Below are 15,373 nucleotides of genomic sequence, written 5' to 3'. Positions count from 1 at the left end.
TGCCAAGTCTAACATCAACCCAATATGATGTATTGCTTGTAGTTCTTTCCCAGAGTGTTCTGGGTAATGTAATGGTTTACTTCTTGGCTGTTGATAAATAAATGCAAGAAAAGTTTCTTTTTGACACCAAGGGTAGGAAAATCTCAATTATCTTGTAAAGAGGGAGAGGAGAGTTGGGAGGAACATAGGTGCCATCTTCTTGGTTGGTGTAAATAGATGCATGTGTTTTTAGCTGAAAATACCAGAGTGACTAGAGCACGTTGGATGTATCCTTCGTTTCACTCTTTTTTCTGCTTCTCTGTCCTTTCTTTGTAACTCTCTTTTCCTTGTTTTTTTTCCTGTCACTCTCGTCCTCTAACACTCTCACTTTTGAGATTATCTAGCAAAATCGGTCCATCTGTCTCTTTCCCTTCTCTGTCTCTCTTTTGCTCTCCCTCTCCCACACACAGACAGGGGCGGGAGAGAGAGACATCTCTCTGCATATGGATCTTTTTCACTCTTCCTCTCTCCTCCCGGCTCTCTGTGTTCCTCTCTCACTCCACCTCACGGAAACTTCTTCAAGCCCTTCATAAAATTAAAGTAAAGCTGAAAAGAGTTGACGGCCTGACCCAGAAAATCGATCTCGCGGCGGCTGCGGTGCTCTGGCAGAGAGGAACAAGAAAGCGGGGCTTGTGACAGAAGAAAAGTTGTCTGCTCTCCTCTGAAAGGCAGGGGCTGCGGAGCGAGTTCAGAGCCGGCTCGCGCTGCGCCACATCTAACGCGCGGCCAAGAGGGGGAAGGATGGGGCGCCGCTCTGCAATAAGCCAGCTCTATTCTTAGAATCCAAGTTTCCCCGTGAGAAATAATAAGGGAGCACCGGGCAATGCTTTTATTGCATATTGTTCGCTTTCCGGAGATCCTCCGCCTCTCGTCTGGGATCGTGAACCGATGAGGGCACGCGCCAGCTCAATGCTTATTTGATTTTCGTTCTTTTTTATACTTTCGTCAAAGATCATTTTTGTGGCGCTCCACTTGGTGCGCTGAGTTCCAACAGTTTTTTTCTAACGTCTGCAAGCAGTTACCTTACCCTGCGGTGTTTCATGAGACCAAGTGCAGTTCGAACAGGAATTCCCACAAGACTGCATACGGAGATTGCCGGTTTTGTTTTCGGAAATTTGAAGCGCTCCCCGCCTAGCTCTTATGGGAATGAAGCACTCCTCCCGCTGCCTGCTCCTGAGGAGGAAAATGGCGGAGTCCGACAGCGCTGAGGTAGGATGGGAAGGGGGGATCTTTCACACACAGCACAGTTCAGGAGCACACTGCAGCACGGGTGGAAGGGATGGGAGAGTTGATCGGACACTTCCTGCTCAACTGTGCACGCAGAACAGACGTGATCCACCCATCCCTCCACCCACCCATCCAACCATCCATCTACCTGCATGTACGCCTGCCTGCCTCAATGGTAACCCCAAACATCCCACCACCTCGCTCTGTGCACCTTGCTATTATATTTGTTTACATCTAGTCAATGCAGTGTTTCAGTACTTCTTTGTTATTCAGACCCATTGAGGGCTCACGGTAGAGTTTGGAAGTGATTTGCACAGATTTAACACACGCATTAGCTTCAAAGGTCCATTTCTGAGCTCCTCATCGCGTATATTTTAGCTGACATAAAATGACACTTTGTTTTATTCTGTATGATAAATGCTGATAGCGCATCCGCATTCCGCATTCATGAAGTGATTTTAGCATCCCATATTTTCACGTGAACTTGAAAGTGCACCTGCTCATAGACGCCGAGATCTCATTCCACAGGTGAGCTGTGGCTCGGATGCATCGCGATGCCCGTCTTTAGATGCATGTATTAATCGAGGCGGTGGTTCAAATTCTACAGCAGCTGCCGTGGGACGTCCAACCCCTGCAGAGCGAAAGCTGAAGGCTCGCGTGCCTGACACAATGCGGGAAGAGACAGAGCGGCTGCAGTGGCGCGCGATGGTTTTTCTGAGCAGGCGAGAAGCAGCGCGAGCTGTCCAGGGTCCTGAACTGGACCGGTTGGTAAACAAACCGCAGATGTTGAAGAGGTGTGCAGCACAGGGACACCGCAGTGGAATGCTCCTCCCTGCATAGCACATGCAGCAAGAACACAGATTACGCTTCACGTGAACTAACCCATCACTATTTCCTCTAGATATAAACGCGATGATTTGTGATTAAAATGAGAGCAGAAACGCAACTTCGATGCACACGTTGCACGTTTACATATTCGAGGAAATGCAATGCTTTCCGTTCATTTGCAGCTACTTTACCCAAGGACACAGCCGCCTGGAGTTCCTTTCTCAACCTGGCGGTGAAACGCTTTGAGCTTCCATGCACACGCGTTCTTTATGCTGCACAACTGCTCGAACATTTCTCAATCTTTCCCTAGAGGGCTAGACAATTATCCCGCACAGGGTTTATTGCCGGCGCTGATGGTGTGCTGGCATCTTTCTATGTGAAGCGCCGGGTATGCACTTTCAGTTTGGGGCCCTCCTTGTGTGCATTTCGTGCTGTGAGGGTAAAGTGCCCCCAGGTCGGTCATCCTGAGTCCCCTCTTCCCGCCTTCACAGAGTTGTACGTCTGGAATTTATTTCCTTTTAGGAGACGCATTCCGCCAGTGAAAGGGGTTTCTATAAATAGCATCAGAGATGCACCAGTGAAGTGCCGCCGTGCGGTGCGCGTGCGCCTGCTGCTCCCATTAAGCAGCGGAAGAGGCACATTAGCAGAGCCATGGGTGCAGCGGGGTATCTGAAGACCATCCAGACCCAAGGGGCCAGCTGATGGCACAGAGGCATGCAAATATTATTTGACGTCGTTCTCTGTCCACCCCCCACACCCTCCATTGTTTCTTTTGTTATTTTCTAACCGCAGACTACACACATGTAATTAAAAGGGCACCCAGCTCTTCTGGAAGTCTAAGGATGGCTTCCCAAAAGGGTTGAAGGGTTCCATCATAAACTGAAGTCTGACTAGTTTTCGGAAGAAGTGCTATCAGTAGAATGAAGGAAGTGCCTGCAGAGGACTCAGACTCTCAGCATGAGTGCTATTGTCATTATTAGATAGATGGAAACTGGAATTTTGTGCTCATACTGGTATTACAAGTATTGTATGAAAACACACCGGCTTTTCTCCGTCAATATTTCATCAGGAATGAATGGCAAAAATGCAGAGAAAATGTGAGAAATACCTGTAGAAATAGGTTTGCAAGGTGTAATTCCGGCAGTAAATTCTAAATCCTGAGTGAAAAACTCAGAATGCTGCAGTAATTCTGCACTTCAAAATAGAATTCCAGTATCAGATTTCCCAATATTCTAAATTTCTATGTGGTGTTTGTAAATCACAACTTTGGCGACTGATTTTACCTATTACCATGAAATGCTCTGTTGGGATCCATGGTGGTTTTCTGGGCAGGGTGTTTGGGTATTTGTCCAGGCTTCCATCTTTGTACCTTATAAATCACTGGCTATGCCCCCCTCCTCTGTCTGTGGTTCGTGTCCTACAGTTCTGTCTCCTTATTTATCTGTTCTTCTCCCGTAATGTGCATGTTAGTGTTTTTGATTCACAGTACGAATTTTCTGGGTTGTGGCAGTGTCTTTGTTTGACCGGTGTCTAAACCTGGGTGTGAAATTCCGCTTGTGGAGTTTTTCCCACTCTGCACTTTGCGTAGCATGCAGAGTTATGAAAAACTCTGTGGAGTGGATTTTTTCCTCAATCGCCCTAACCAGCATTGAGCACAAGCGAGGAAAATCTTACTTCAGACCACCGCCTGGGGAGATTTGTCAATGCGGGCAGTCACGGCTGGTCGCTATCGCCCGCATTGAGATACCTTCCATTCATGTTGAGGAAGCTGCCACTCAAGTAGAAAATCTACTTGAACGTCATAAAGAAGCAGGACTCTCTTGCGCTGTGCCTGGTGCCACTAGCACTGATTTTACAGTGTGGGACAGACACCCGGCACTAAAAATCAGTGTGAACGTCACACTGTAATGCACTCCTCCGCTTGTGGAACTCTGCGTAATGTGTCAGAGTTTTATGGTCAGAACTCTGCATACTTCCCCCCAGGCCTACCTGTGTCTCCTTGTACTTTTGTCCTTACCCATGCTTTCAAGATATCATGCCTGTTTCTTGTTCTCCAGTTTTCTTCTTTTCTCAGTTTCCTTTATAGACCTTTCTAGTTTATTGTCCAGTACCTGTTCCGTTGTCTCTTGAATCCACATGCCCAGGTCCATTTCCCACTGTCGCTTCGAAGTAGTTGGAGGACTGTGTTCTCTTGCTTCTTCGTCAATGACCGTTACCCCTTGTTCAGTGCCCCTATTTATCTCTGCTCTGTTTGTATCTGTGTATCTTAATGTTCCGTAATGCAGAAATACTTATACAAGTGAGCCACCTATAATTGGTTTACCAATAATGGCATTATTGTTGTGCATTAAGTTATCCAAATTTAGTTTATGGCGTTTAATTCTCTGCATGTTCTTCCTCCAGCAAAACTCTTTTTTCTTTCTCTTCATACTGACTTGCAGCCTCTTCGCATTGTGTGCCCTCTCTCCATTCTTGTCATTTTCTGCACTTTCTTGTATGCTTGTCACTGTTTTTCTCAATGTTTGCCTTTCTCCTACTCTCCCTACCTTTAGCTATATGCTCAAATACTAGCTCTTCACTCTCCTCTAAAACCTATCTTGGCCCGGATTATCACTTTGTACATTTCTGTCTGGTTGTGTCATGTATCTAATACCCATTTGATAAAGATACTATAAATGATACATGAATCAAACTGTCTGTGCACTTGGATCTTGTCAGTGAAGCAAGGCTGGTTTGATATCAAGCAACTTTCCGATACATTTCAAGCAGGTTTTTAATGACTACAGAAGTTGGCATCTTCAGCGTTTACACTACCTGGTAAATGCAAAATTTGAGTAGCTGTACAGCTTAAATGGATGCTTAATTTGATCAGGTGGTTGCAGATTGGGTCTACTGGTATTCGTTTCTGGCGACTAGCACTTACTGACAGACTTTGACCCAGAGCAAGAGAGAGAAAAACACAAAAGGAGGATAGGAGAATAAAGAGAAAGACTAAAAACAATGACAGAGGAAACAAGCAGCAATGAAAGAGAATCTGCAAGAATGAAATAATAAGGGCAGGTTGTCTGTGGTGGTGGAAGAAAGCTAGATGAGGTGGAAGCAAGGTTTAGCAGCCTGGTATTGTGCAATCCCGGCATTCGTCAACATCGACTGCAGCCTCTGAGAACAATTTTGTGCACAACCACTTATCTTATGAATGAAGCACTGGCTTGAACTCATTATCCTTTACCTTTAGTAACAGTTTTTCATGATTTTATGAGTTACGTCAGTGATAATACAATCAATTTATCAGAAAGTCAACGAAAGAAAATGCAGTGTATGCAACCCAGCCACATTCCACTGACTGCATATTTTAGAGTCACCCATTGGCATAACTTATGGCATACATTGATATGTGGGTTAGCACTTCCAGGTTTGGTGTGCAAATGTATGTCAAGGAAATACAACAACCACATGCATATGAGTTTATTGTAGCTCCATACTGGTCATTGGGCTCTGGCATGAAGAGTCTACCTACCAGTGACTCAACCATGGCTAATGCCAGGGCTGGCCAGCCCTTGGGCCACAATGGGTCTAGTCTTTCCTCCTGAAGTGGGCCCTGCTCAAACTAGGATCCTACTAAAAGCTGGTATCAGTTCCATACCACACAAACCAGATACTTAAAAAAAACGTTAATTATCTCAGATAATCTCACTATGTACACCTTTAGGTTATCTCAATCACAACATATCAATATATACCCGAATATTACAGGGAATCCTTAGGGCATATCACAGTGCATGGCGAATAATGGCATTCTCCTCGGGACAAATCATAAAATAAAAATGGGTTAACACCGAAAACACAGGGCCCATGTGCAAGAAATTGGCGTATTAGTTGAGGGGGCGGGAGAGAACCCATCTCAGATAATAATCACAATACCTGTCAGAATGAATTACTAAAGTCACTAAATAAACCAATGCTTTACCTTTGGGTAGCTTGACACATAGCATTCAGGCTCAATTTAGAGGCAATGCGCAAATTATTTATGCAGTACTCACAGAGTAATATAGTGAATCCACAAAACAAGAGAAATCGTAAGCCAATTCAGAAAAATAAAGTAAATGTTAATATATAAAAAGGCACCAAAACACCAAAAATCAAGGAAATAGAACAGAAGATATACATTTTTAAAGTTTGAATTTTAAAAAGTGCCTAAAAGCACCAACCTCCAATCACAGTTGTCTGGTCGCAAGACTGGGTCAAGGTCAAACGTTAAGACCAACCGTGACGGAGTGCAGTTTGGATACAGGAATCAGGTTTGTCACGATGGAAAGTTTACCTTTGGACTTAAAACCTTTTGTGGAGAATAATAGGTTGTCAATGAGTAGTCGATGGGGTAAGCTGAATCCAAAGCAGGGCTCCACAAGGGTGGGTTTCTAAAGTGTGGGGTCCCCGTGAAGTCATTAACGAAGGTGGGAAAGGTCTTAGAGGGATTTGTCCGGGGTTCTTTCCCAGGAATACTTCAAATCTGAACTTCTCTGGAAGTCCGACCTCCTTCAGCGGGGCAAACCAGCAACTGAGGCTGACTGACTATTCAAAATCATTGGCTTTGAAGGCGATCCTGTTCTCAGTTGGTTCTGAAGGCAGAAAGTTGGCAACAACTTTTAAAGTTCGACTTCTTGCAGTTTGGGGACATGAGGAATGCTCTCTAATACTAGGCAATGGCCCCGGACCTGAAAGGCACCATTTGGGAGTTAGGACTTCCACCTGCAGAGGCCAGCAGCACAGTCAAGTGCAAAAACAACAATTGATGGACGGAATGTTGCACAATGGCAAAACATTCACCCCCAGTCACAGGTCTGGGTTTAATCCATCGTTATTTTGCTAACCACACCACCCCAGTTCAGACATGGCCATATGCAAATCAGTCTTGACCCTGTGCCTCATGCACAGCCCAGAGCATGTCCAGTGTGAACTGTTCAGGGGGACAGAAGCCTCTGGAAGCTTGTTGTTTCCCTGTAGCTCAAACAGGAGGTAAGCGAAGTGACCCTCTGAATCATGTCTAAGCTCCTGGGTTCAAGGCAAGCAAGTCCAGTCTTTCTTCAAGTTCTTCAGACAGCAGTGATACCCTTCTTCTTAATCTTCACAAGTCTAAGAGTTTTCTGAGGAGAGGTTTGTGGCGTAAACATTTGTACTCAGTGTCACGCCCTAAACAGGGGTGGCCTTAGGCATGTGCAAGCTCTGCACCTGCACAGGGCCACCAAACCCCAGGGGCCACCATGCCAATATATATCCTTAATATAATAATCCTATGAGGATGGATACATATTTCCGTGGTGGCCCCAGGCAGGGTTTTGGCGGCCTCCGGCTCTGTTCCACTTCCAAACACCCGGACCCCCCCCCCCCCTCTTCACTGGCCTCCGTGCTCCGCCCCGCCCTACCTACGCTCACTGCCCAGGGACACCATGAGCCTAGAGCCGCCCCTGCCCTAAACCAGTTCTGGTCAGTTCCTCTAACACTGGGTTTAGTGCCAGAGGCTGTCATAGATGACAGCTTCATCTGCAAGTGACAAGGTAGACACCCTTTGGAGTTTAGGAAGGGGCTAGGTACAGCTCCTCAGGCCATCATGTCAAGAGAGGAGTCCTCGACTTCACTCCCAGTTCACTTTCTGGAAGCAAAACATATCATACCTGAGGGGTGCCATCAAGGCTCAAGTGGCACCTGGACCATGGCAGGGAAACATTTTGGTTTTAGGAAGAAAAATGTCAACTGTTTAAAAGTGTGATTTCCATAATAGTAATATGAAACCCATCTTGACCATTAGGTTGGGTTTTAAATTACCCTTAAAATGAGTCCTTAAATCATTTTCCTAAATACCCCCAATCCGAAATTAGCCTATCAAAGTTAATAGTGTAAACCAGCATTAACTTCAATTGCAAACCGATAATTATCAAATCAACAAAATCCCTTGGGATAACCCTGGATAAGTATCTTAACTTGTAAGAACACATCTACATGCAGTGCTTGCTTCCTGCTCAACCTCATAAACTCATCCTGCCACTAGCCTTCAAGACCACATTGCAATTATTACTTGTATTCAGAATATACTATGGTAATGCAACAATAACAAGATTACCAAAATCCCAAACAACACCACTCAGGGTGACCCTCAATGCAGTGGCAAGACTAATAACAGGAAAGAGAAGTTTTGACCACATCACACCCCCATTCTTACCTCTTCCCTGACTCCCATTCAAAGCTAGGATCCAGGTGACAATAGCATGCATTTATGTTTTTCTCAGCAGCAGCACCTCCAACTGGGGCAGCAGAACCAGCACCTGCCAATGCCACTATGTTGTACAGTGCTTTGCTTCTTCCTTGGGCCAGCACTCTAGATTTCTCCCTAGGTTCTGGGTTCTGGAGTTCTCCTTCGCCTGGTTGGCAGTTGGAGCTGTGGTTGGACGGGGGGCTGACCTACCTATACCTGTGCTGCAATAAAGCTTCTACTTCACTTACCTGCTTGTGGAGTCATCATCTCATTTACAACATTTGGCGACTTGGACTGGTGGAGTGTCCAACCATTTTCTCTTCGTGTGTTGCTGCAGCCAAGGAAACCACTACAGTGCGGTAGAGCTTAATGGCTGTGTGTACAATTTGTAAAAGAGATTACCACTGATGCCACCATTAAGTTTTTGAAGGGTATTTTTATCAACGAGGGGTATCCTTCTGTCCTTATCTCAGACAATGGGACTCAACTCACGTCCTCGAAAATGACTTCTTTTGTTAATGAGTGTGGCATCAGGCATCAGAAGACTAGTCTTTACAACCCACAGGGTAATGGCCTTTGTGAAAGGGTGAATCGCCTTGTTAAGGGCGTGATTCAGATGTTTGTTGAGACTGGCTGTTTCTCAGATGAGCGTGTCCAGGAACTGGTCTGGGCTTACCGCTCCACACCTCACAAGAGTGGTGAAAAGTCTCCTTTTGAACTTATGCGTGGTCGCACACCAGTAAGCAAATTGACCCCTGCTTGGTTGAAGGGTTCTGGTGGCGATGTCCCCTTAATTCATGACAATACCCCCATGCCCATCTCTGTTGGTGACCTGGTTAAGGTTAAGCCGGGAAGACTTGCTAAGGGTCTCAGCAAGTTTAGGGGTCCCTACAGAGTCAAGAAGGTTTTTCCTCACTTCATTGTCTTGGCCAATGGTGAAAGTTGAAATTACCGGAGGGTAGCACTTTATCAGAAACGTAAAGATTCTTCTTCTGATGACCTGTTTCCTGCTCAGGGTGATGGTTGTAATGGTTATTTACTGTCCTCTGGTGGTCCTTCTGTGCCTATCCCCTTGCCAACTGGACGGGGGGAGGTGGGTGGTGGCGATGCCTCCACATCCTTATGTACCTATCATAATGGTTCTGTGGTTAATTCCGCTCCTGTCTCTCTTGTTCCTGCTTCTGTATCTCGTGCTCCTGTTTCTTCCTCCTCTTCCTTGGTTGATGCTGGTTTGAGGAGCTCTCGCTCCCGTCGCCCACCCATGTACTTGAATGACTATGTGCATTAGTGTTCTTTCCTTTTTCCTGTGTTTTCTTTCCTTGCAAAGGGGGGAGATATGTTGTACAGTGCTTTGCTTCTTCCTTGGGCCAGCACTCTAGATTTCTCCCTAGGTTCTGGGGTCTGGAGTTCTCCTTCGCCTGGTTGGCAGTTGGAGCTGTGGTTGGACGGGGGGCTGACCTACCTATACCTGTGCTGCAATAAAGCTTCTACTTCACTTACCTGCTTGTGGAGTCATCATCTCATTTACAACACACTACTGCTCCACCAATGGACATCCTGGCAAGTTTACCATAGCCCTGAGCAATGACTTCCTAAAGATTTTTGCCGTTCAGTTCTGTGATCCTCTTATCGGTGCTTTTGTTGTCTGTTTCTATTCCAACACTTTAAACAGATTTTCTTGAGGCTTTTTGAGTTGGGATTTTCCTTGCCCCAAAGAGCAACCAAAAGGTAGGTAACAATGCAGCACTTTTTTATGAGGTTCCTACAGAGGAGCTAACACGTAGTATGAGTGTCCACTGCAGCAGCATGATGCACAAAGCCCTCCACCAAGATGAACCCAGGAACCTCGCACAAAAAAACTTGATCTCAGGGGACAGCCATTCCCTAAAGACCACCAACTTCCTCCTGCTGGAACCTTCAAGAATAAAAAAACCAAAAAACCTACACCCGCACTTTCACCAGATCTGCCAGAAGGATTTGGATCTCTCTCCTGATAGAGATTCAGTCTAATCCATTTAGCCCCACCTTAAAAAAAAGAAGTAAAAAAGAACATACTAAACAGATTCCTTAGTCCTTACATAAGGGTCTGGACCAGGAAGACCATGGTACTGTTAGACACCCGAGATTCTCTCACTGAGATACAGTTATCGTCAGTCTCATTTAATCAAGATGCCAGGAGACCTGACAATGAAAGTGAAATCCATAAAATCCATATGATTTTGTTGCTGTCAGTTGAGGATTATTTATGGGATTTATGTAGTGGGTTATGGTCCCTCTGTGAATGTGCTTATGGTGTTGTCAGTAAAGCATTATTTATATAGTTCATGTAATGGGTATGATTTCGCAATGTACAGCGCTTTGATTCCTTGTTTAGGCTTTATAAAACTGTCAAAATAAATTAAATAAAAACCTATGGGAGAGCTAGACTTGTCACAGTGAAAAATTACTTTGTTGGGTTTTAACTCCCAAGACATGTAACATAACTTTCCTACTTTTTCAATATCATGCACCTTGTCTTATGGGAAATTAGGGCCTACCATAGGAGTGAGTTACAAGTATAACAAAAGAAAGATTTAAACTGGAAAAAAGGTTTGTTTTTCCAGGACAAACCGTCAGTTTTAAAACTGGACACCGAGGGCAGATTTACTAGTTTCTCATGGAACACAGCGCAGCAGCCACAAATGTTGCACTGCACTGCATGAGAAGAAGAGAAAAAATGAAAGAAGAAATTAAAACATTTCTCCTCCATAGCACCTATTTGACATGGGCACTATTTTCTCACACTAAACCCTCTCTCCTTTTTTAAGTAAATAGGGCTTTACGTCAGAAACCTTGGGTGGGTACATGGGAATGCCCATGTTCCAACCATGGTATGCCCCCTGGGTGCTAAGTAATGCAAAACAGTGCAATGTGCTGTTTGAAGGACTTTTGAGTGACCTTCCAGCGCTAAACAAATTGACCCATGAAACTGGCAGAAGGCACAAATTGCTGGGACAAAAAATCCCAACTTTCTAAAAGTGGCTTTTTTAGATTTGGACTTAAAACCCACCTTAACATTAAAGCGGACTTCAAGTTACAATTCATTTGTGCCTGTGCAAAAAAAGGTGCAAGTTGTGTCAAGTTAAAAGAAATGGTGACTTTAAGAGACTATAAGGAGAATCTTTCTATTGTCTATAGTATAAATACTCTGAGCGGACTTATGCTTGTCATGTTTGAAAGCAGGACTGAATCATGTATAATTCATCCTAAAATGATTTATAATTGCTTGAAGAACTTGACTGACCATATTTTTATGATAGAGGCAACCACCATTGACCTCATAGGCTGGCATGCAATTCCTCCGAGCTATTCAGTCCATTAGGATGCTTGCTATCTAGATTTGAAATAAAATGCATATCTAATAGGCGGAGGGGTTTTTACCTATCACCACCTCTTTTGTTTTTTGAATTAATGAGGAAATATTTGAGGTCTCTTGGATTACCATCATGCTGTTCCTGAAAGTGGCATGTCACTGGATACACCTGATCGTGATTTTTGATGGCTCGTATGTGTTGGAGTACCTGTTTGTGCCCTGGTAGGATGGTATTCCCGATGTATCTTAGTTTGCACGGGCACTCCAACACATACACCAGAAGGTCTGTTTTACTATTTAAGGTCTTAGTAATTTCCTTGTTTGGCCCATGGAAGGGTTCGAATAGTTGGTAGTAGACACCCCATGTTGGCAGGCTTTGCAGACTTTACATTTGTAAAATCCTTGTCTTTGGGCTAGCCAAGATCCCTTGGCCAACTGGCCACATGGGTCATTACCCATTAACATATCTTTCATGGATACACTTCTTCTGTATGTTATGGAGGGCCGCTTGGGAACTGTTTTACCAATCACAGGGTCCTGTCTTATGAGATACCAGTTTTTATTGACAATCTTTCTCATTGCTACATCCTGTTGATTGTATTCCAGAATAAACCGAAACTGCTTAAGTTCTCATCAGGAGTAGCTTGTTTAGGTTTTTTGTTCAATAAAGTTTCCTTGTCAATAAGTTTGCACTTTGTCAGGGCTTTCCCTAAACATTTGTTGCTGTAGCCTCTGGCTTTAAACCTGGTAACACATTCAAGTTGTGCCACCTTAAACGCTTCACTGTTACTGCATATCCGTTTTATACGCAGTAGCTCACCATAGGGTATGCTTTGTATTAGGTAGTTGGGATGTGCACTACTGGCATGTAAGATTGCATTTCCTGCCGTTGATTTTCTATGTAATTTAGTTTCCACATTTCCTTGATCAACATACACCTCAACGTCTAAGAATACTATACTGATCTTGCTTATGTTGGCGGCAAAGTTTAGATTCAACTCATTGTTGTTAATTGAATCAATGAACTCAGTGTATCTCCCTCCGTGCCCTGCCAAACCAAGAACAGGTCATCAATGAACCTCCACCAACACTTAACATGATTGGTGAGTGTTTCAGAGTAGTTTGCCATGAGAACCAGCTCCTCCCACCAGCCCATGTGTAAACACGCTTAGCTGGGGGAGAAACTGGCTCCCATGGCAACCCCCCGCAATTGCTAGTAAAGAACATTTTGGAACATAAAAATGTTATTCGTTGAACACATTTCAACCATGTTGATAGTAATTTTGCTGTGCTCTACATATGAAGGTCCTCTTCTTGCCAGGTAGTATTTCAAAGCTCGTAGTCCATCCTTGTGCTTGATGGACGTATACAGTGAGGCTACGTCTAGGGTGATTAGAAGGTACTCATCATGCCATTGGACATTTTTCATTTTAGTTAGGAAGTCCCCTGTATCCTTGATGTAGGAGGCTAATTTCTGGACATGTTCTTGTAAAAAGAAGTCCACATATATTGAAGTATTTTCAAATATGCTGTTTTTGGCTGAAATGATCGGCCTTCCAGGAGGGTTTATTTTGTCCTTATGCACTTTCGGTATAAAGTACAATATGGGGATTGTTGGATTTGCTGTCCACAATTTTTTTGTACTCCTCTGTTGTCAGTAGGCCAGTTTCTCGCCGAGCCATCAATTTTATCCGAAATGATGATTGCACTGCATAAAAGTCATTTTATTACTGTTACAATAACAAGATTGGTCACTTAAATGGCTCATTGCCTCCTTAAGGTAGTTTTTTCTTTTCCAAAATACCACATTTCCGCCTTTGTCAGCGTTTCTAACCACTACTTCTTTGTAAGTTCTGATTTTTGTCATTAGTTGGTGGTATTGTAGCTCTTTTTTGTTTTTCGTGACCTTGGTTGTTGCTTTGTGTGCAGATCTATTTAGGCTCTTTAAATCGGTAATTACTTGCTCTTGGAACACATCGATTGTGTCCTTATTCATGAATGGCTAGAACGAAGACGGTGGTTTAAATGGTGTCTTACATGGCACAGTTGAACTGCTCTGTGCATTTTCAACATGGGTTCCACTGGCCTGGTTCCCATCTTGTATTAACTCAAAGAGAGTGTCGACCAGTTCTTGTGATTCCTGATTTTTGGTACTGTCTGTGCCTCTCTCCCTTATTGGTTGATTGCTTCCTATAGAAGATAATTCAATGTTTGTTGCCTTTGTTTGTTTAGATTGTGCATGAAACTTCAGGAGTTTAAGTTTTCTGACACTCTTATAAAGGTTGACCCGTGGCTTTGTGTAATTGAAAGAGCTTTCGGGGCTAAGGGAGAGTCCTAAAGCTAGTAGTTGTTTTACCTCAGTGTTGAGAGTCATATCTGTTAAATTAATCACTGCCATCTCACCAGTTCCTTCCATGTTGGTAGGCCCTATTTTTCCCAAAAATTTCTTCTGTTGTCTCTTTTGTTGTTTTTTGTTTGTTGGTTCCTTCTTTGACTGGCCATTCTTCTCTCTCTCTCTCTCTCTCTCTCTCTCTCTATATATATATATATATGTATATATGTATATATATATATATATATATATATATATAGCCAGAAGGTAGTTATTGCTAGAACTAAAGATTCCATAGGAATACCATTTTTCATTTTGCTACAATTATGCAATGACCTATAATCTTTAACCGCTGGTGTGTAAATATATGAAATGTGTATATATAGATATTTTTTTATCAAATCTATTTTTGTATAGAAATGTAAAAACACCCTTTCCCTGGATATATTTATATTTCTAATTGCACTTTATCAAATTTTCCCTTGAAACCTTATGGGGTGCAATGGTGAATGTATTCATGCTGTATGTATTTATACTGTTAGTCATGCATTTATGCTATGAGTTTTCTTTCATTGTAAATTTCGATGGTTTATAGCTTAGGTCATCATATGCATTTATTTTTGATAATTCCCTCTTATCAGTTGGAACAAAGTAATTACTTTAACAGTTTTACTTTATACGAAGCACAGTCTTTCTTCTAAGGTTGAAAATATGCTGCATTTCACCTTTTCTTTATGTTTATCACCTTCACAATCACGTGCATAGGGTGCTAGCTGTTTTAATGGTCCATTGAATGTTTGAACGTTGTCATGTGATCAAGCCACTCCTGTGGTGAAACGCGTTATGGCGGACTTATGAGAAAATAAACGCTACTGCTTGCACTTACTCTGGGCTCGTGTCTGCTTCTTCGGTGCTTGCTGGAAATTTCACGCTGCACCTGATTTCTTCAAGCGGCTTCTGTGATATATAACTTGTGAAGCTTCGACCAGTTACACACGGACCCCCAAACCCACTGTGGCAGTTGGTAAACGGAAGCCTGTCTTCGAGCTACGGCGCGGAGCCTTCTCTTTCAATCCGGGAGGATTATACCGGCTTGCCCCCCCACCAGAGACTACAAGGCACCTGGAACGCTCGCTTTTCCTTGCCGCACCGGAGGGTGCTCGGGAACACAAGCAGGACGTGAAAGGTAGGACCTCTCAAGGATTGTGGGGTGTTTGGTGTGCGAAGGCACTCGTGAGACAGAAGGTGATTAATACCCTTCAGTCCGAGTCGAACCTTCAAGTGAAATCGGCGTTTCTTTTTCTCTATAAAACTAACATGTCTGCCGACACGTTAAAGGACCGAG

The 15,373-nt window shown here is 43.7% G+C and overlaps 1 protein-coding gene across 1 annotated transcript in view; it reads left to right on the top strand.

Annotated features, from left to right (window-relative positions):
• Nucleotides 1–1,045: 1,045 nt before the first annotated feature.
• PRMT8 (protein arginine methyltransferase 8) overlaps nt 1,046–15,373 on the top strand; it is a 793,591-nt gene continuing 779,263 nt past the window's right edge. The window contains exon 1 of the mRNA XM_086921504.1: nt 1,046–1,248. Coding sequence (XP_086777630.1) covers nt 1,180–1,248 — 69 coding nt within the window. The 5' untranslated portion in view covers nt 1,046–1,179. The remainder of the gene's footprint in view (nt 1,249–15,373) is intronic.

This window comes from Lissotriton vulgaris, chromosome 1_1 (assembly GCF_964263255.1).
Source record: "Lissotriton vulgaris chromosome 1_1, aLisVul1.2, whole genome shotgun sequence".
In the NCBI taxonomy this organism is placed as follows: domain Eukaryota; kingdom Metazoa; phylum Chordata; class Amphibia; order Caudata; family Salamandridae; genus Lissotriton; species Lissotriton vulgaris.
Note: the sequence above shows the minus strand (reverse complement) of the source record. Positions and strands in the feature narration are given on the sequence as shown.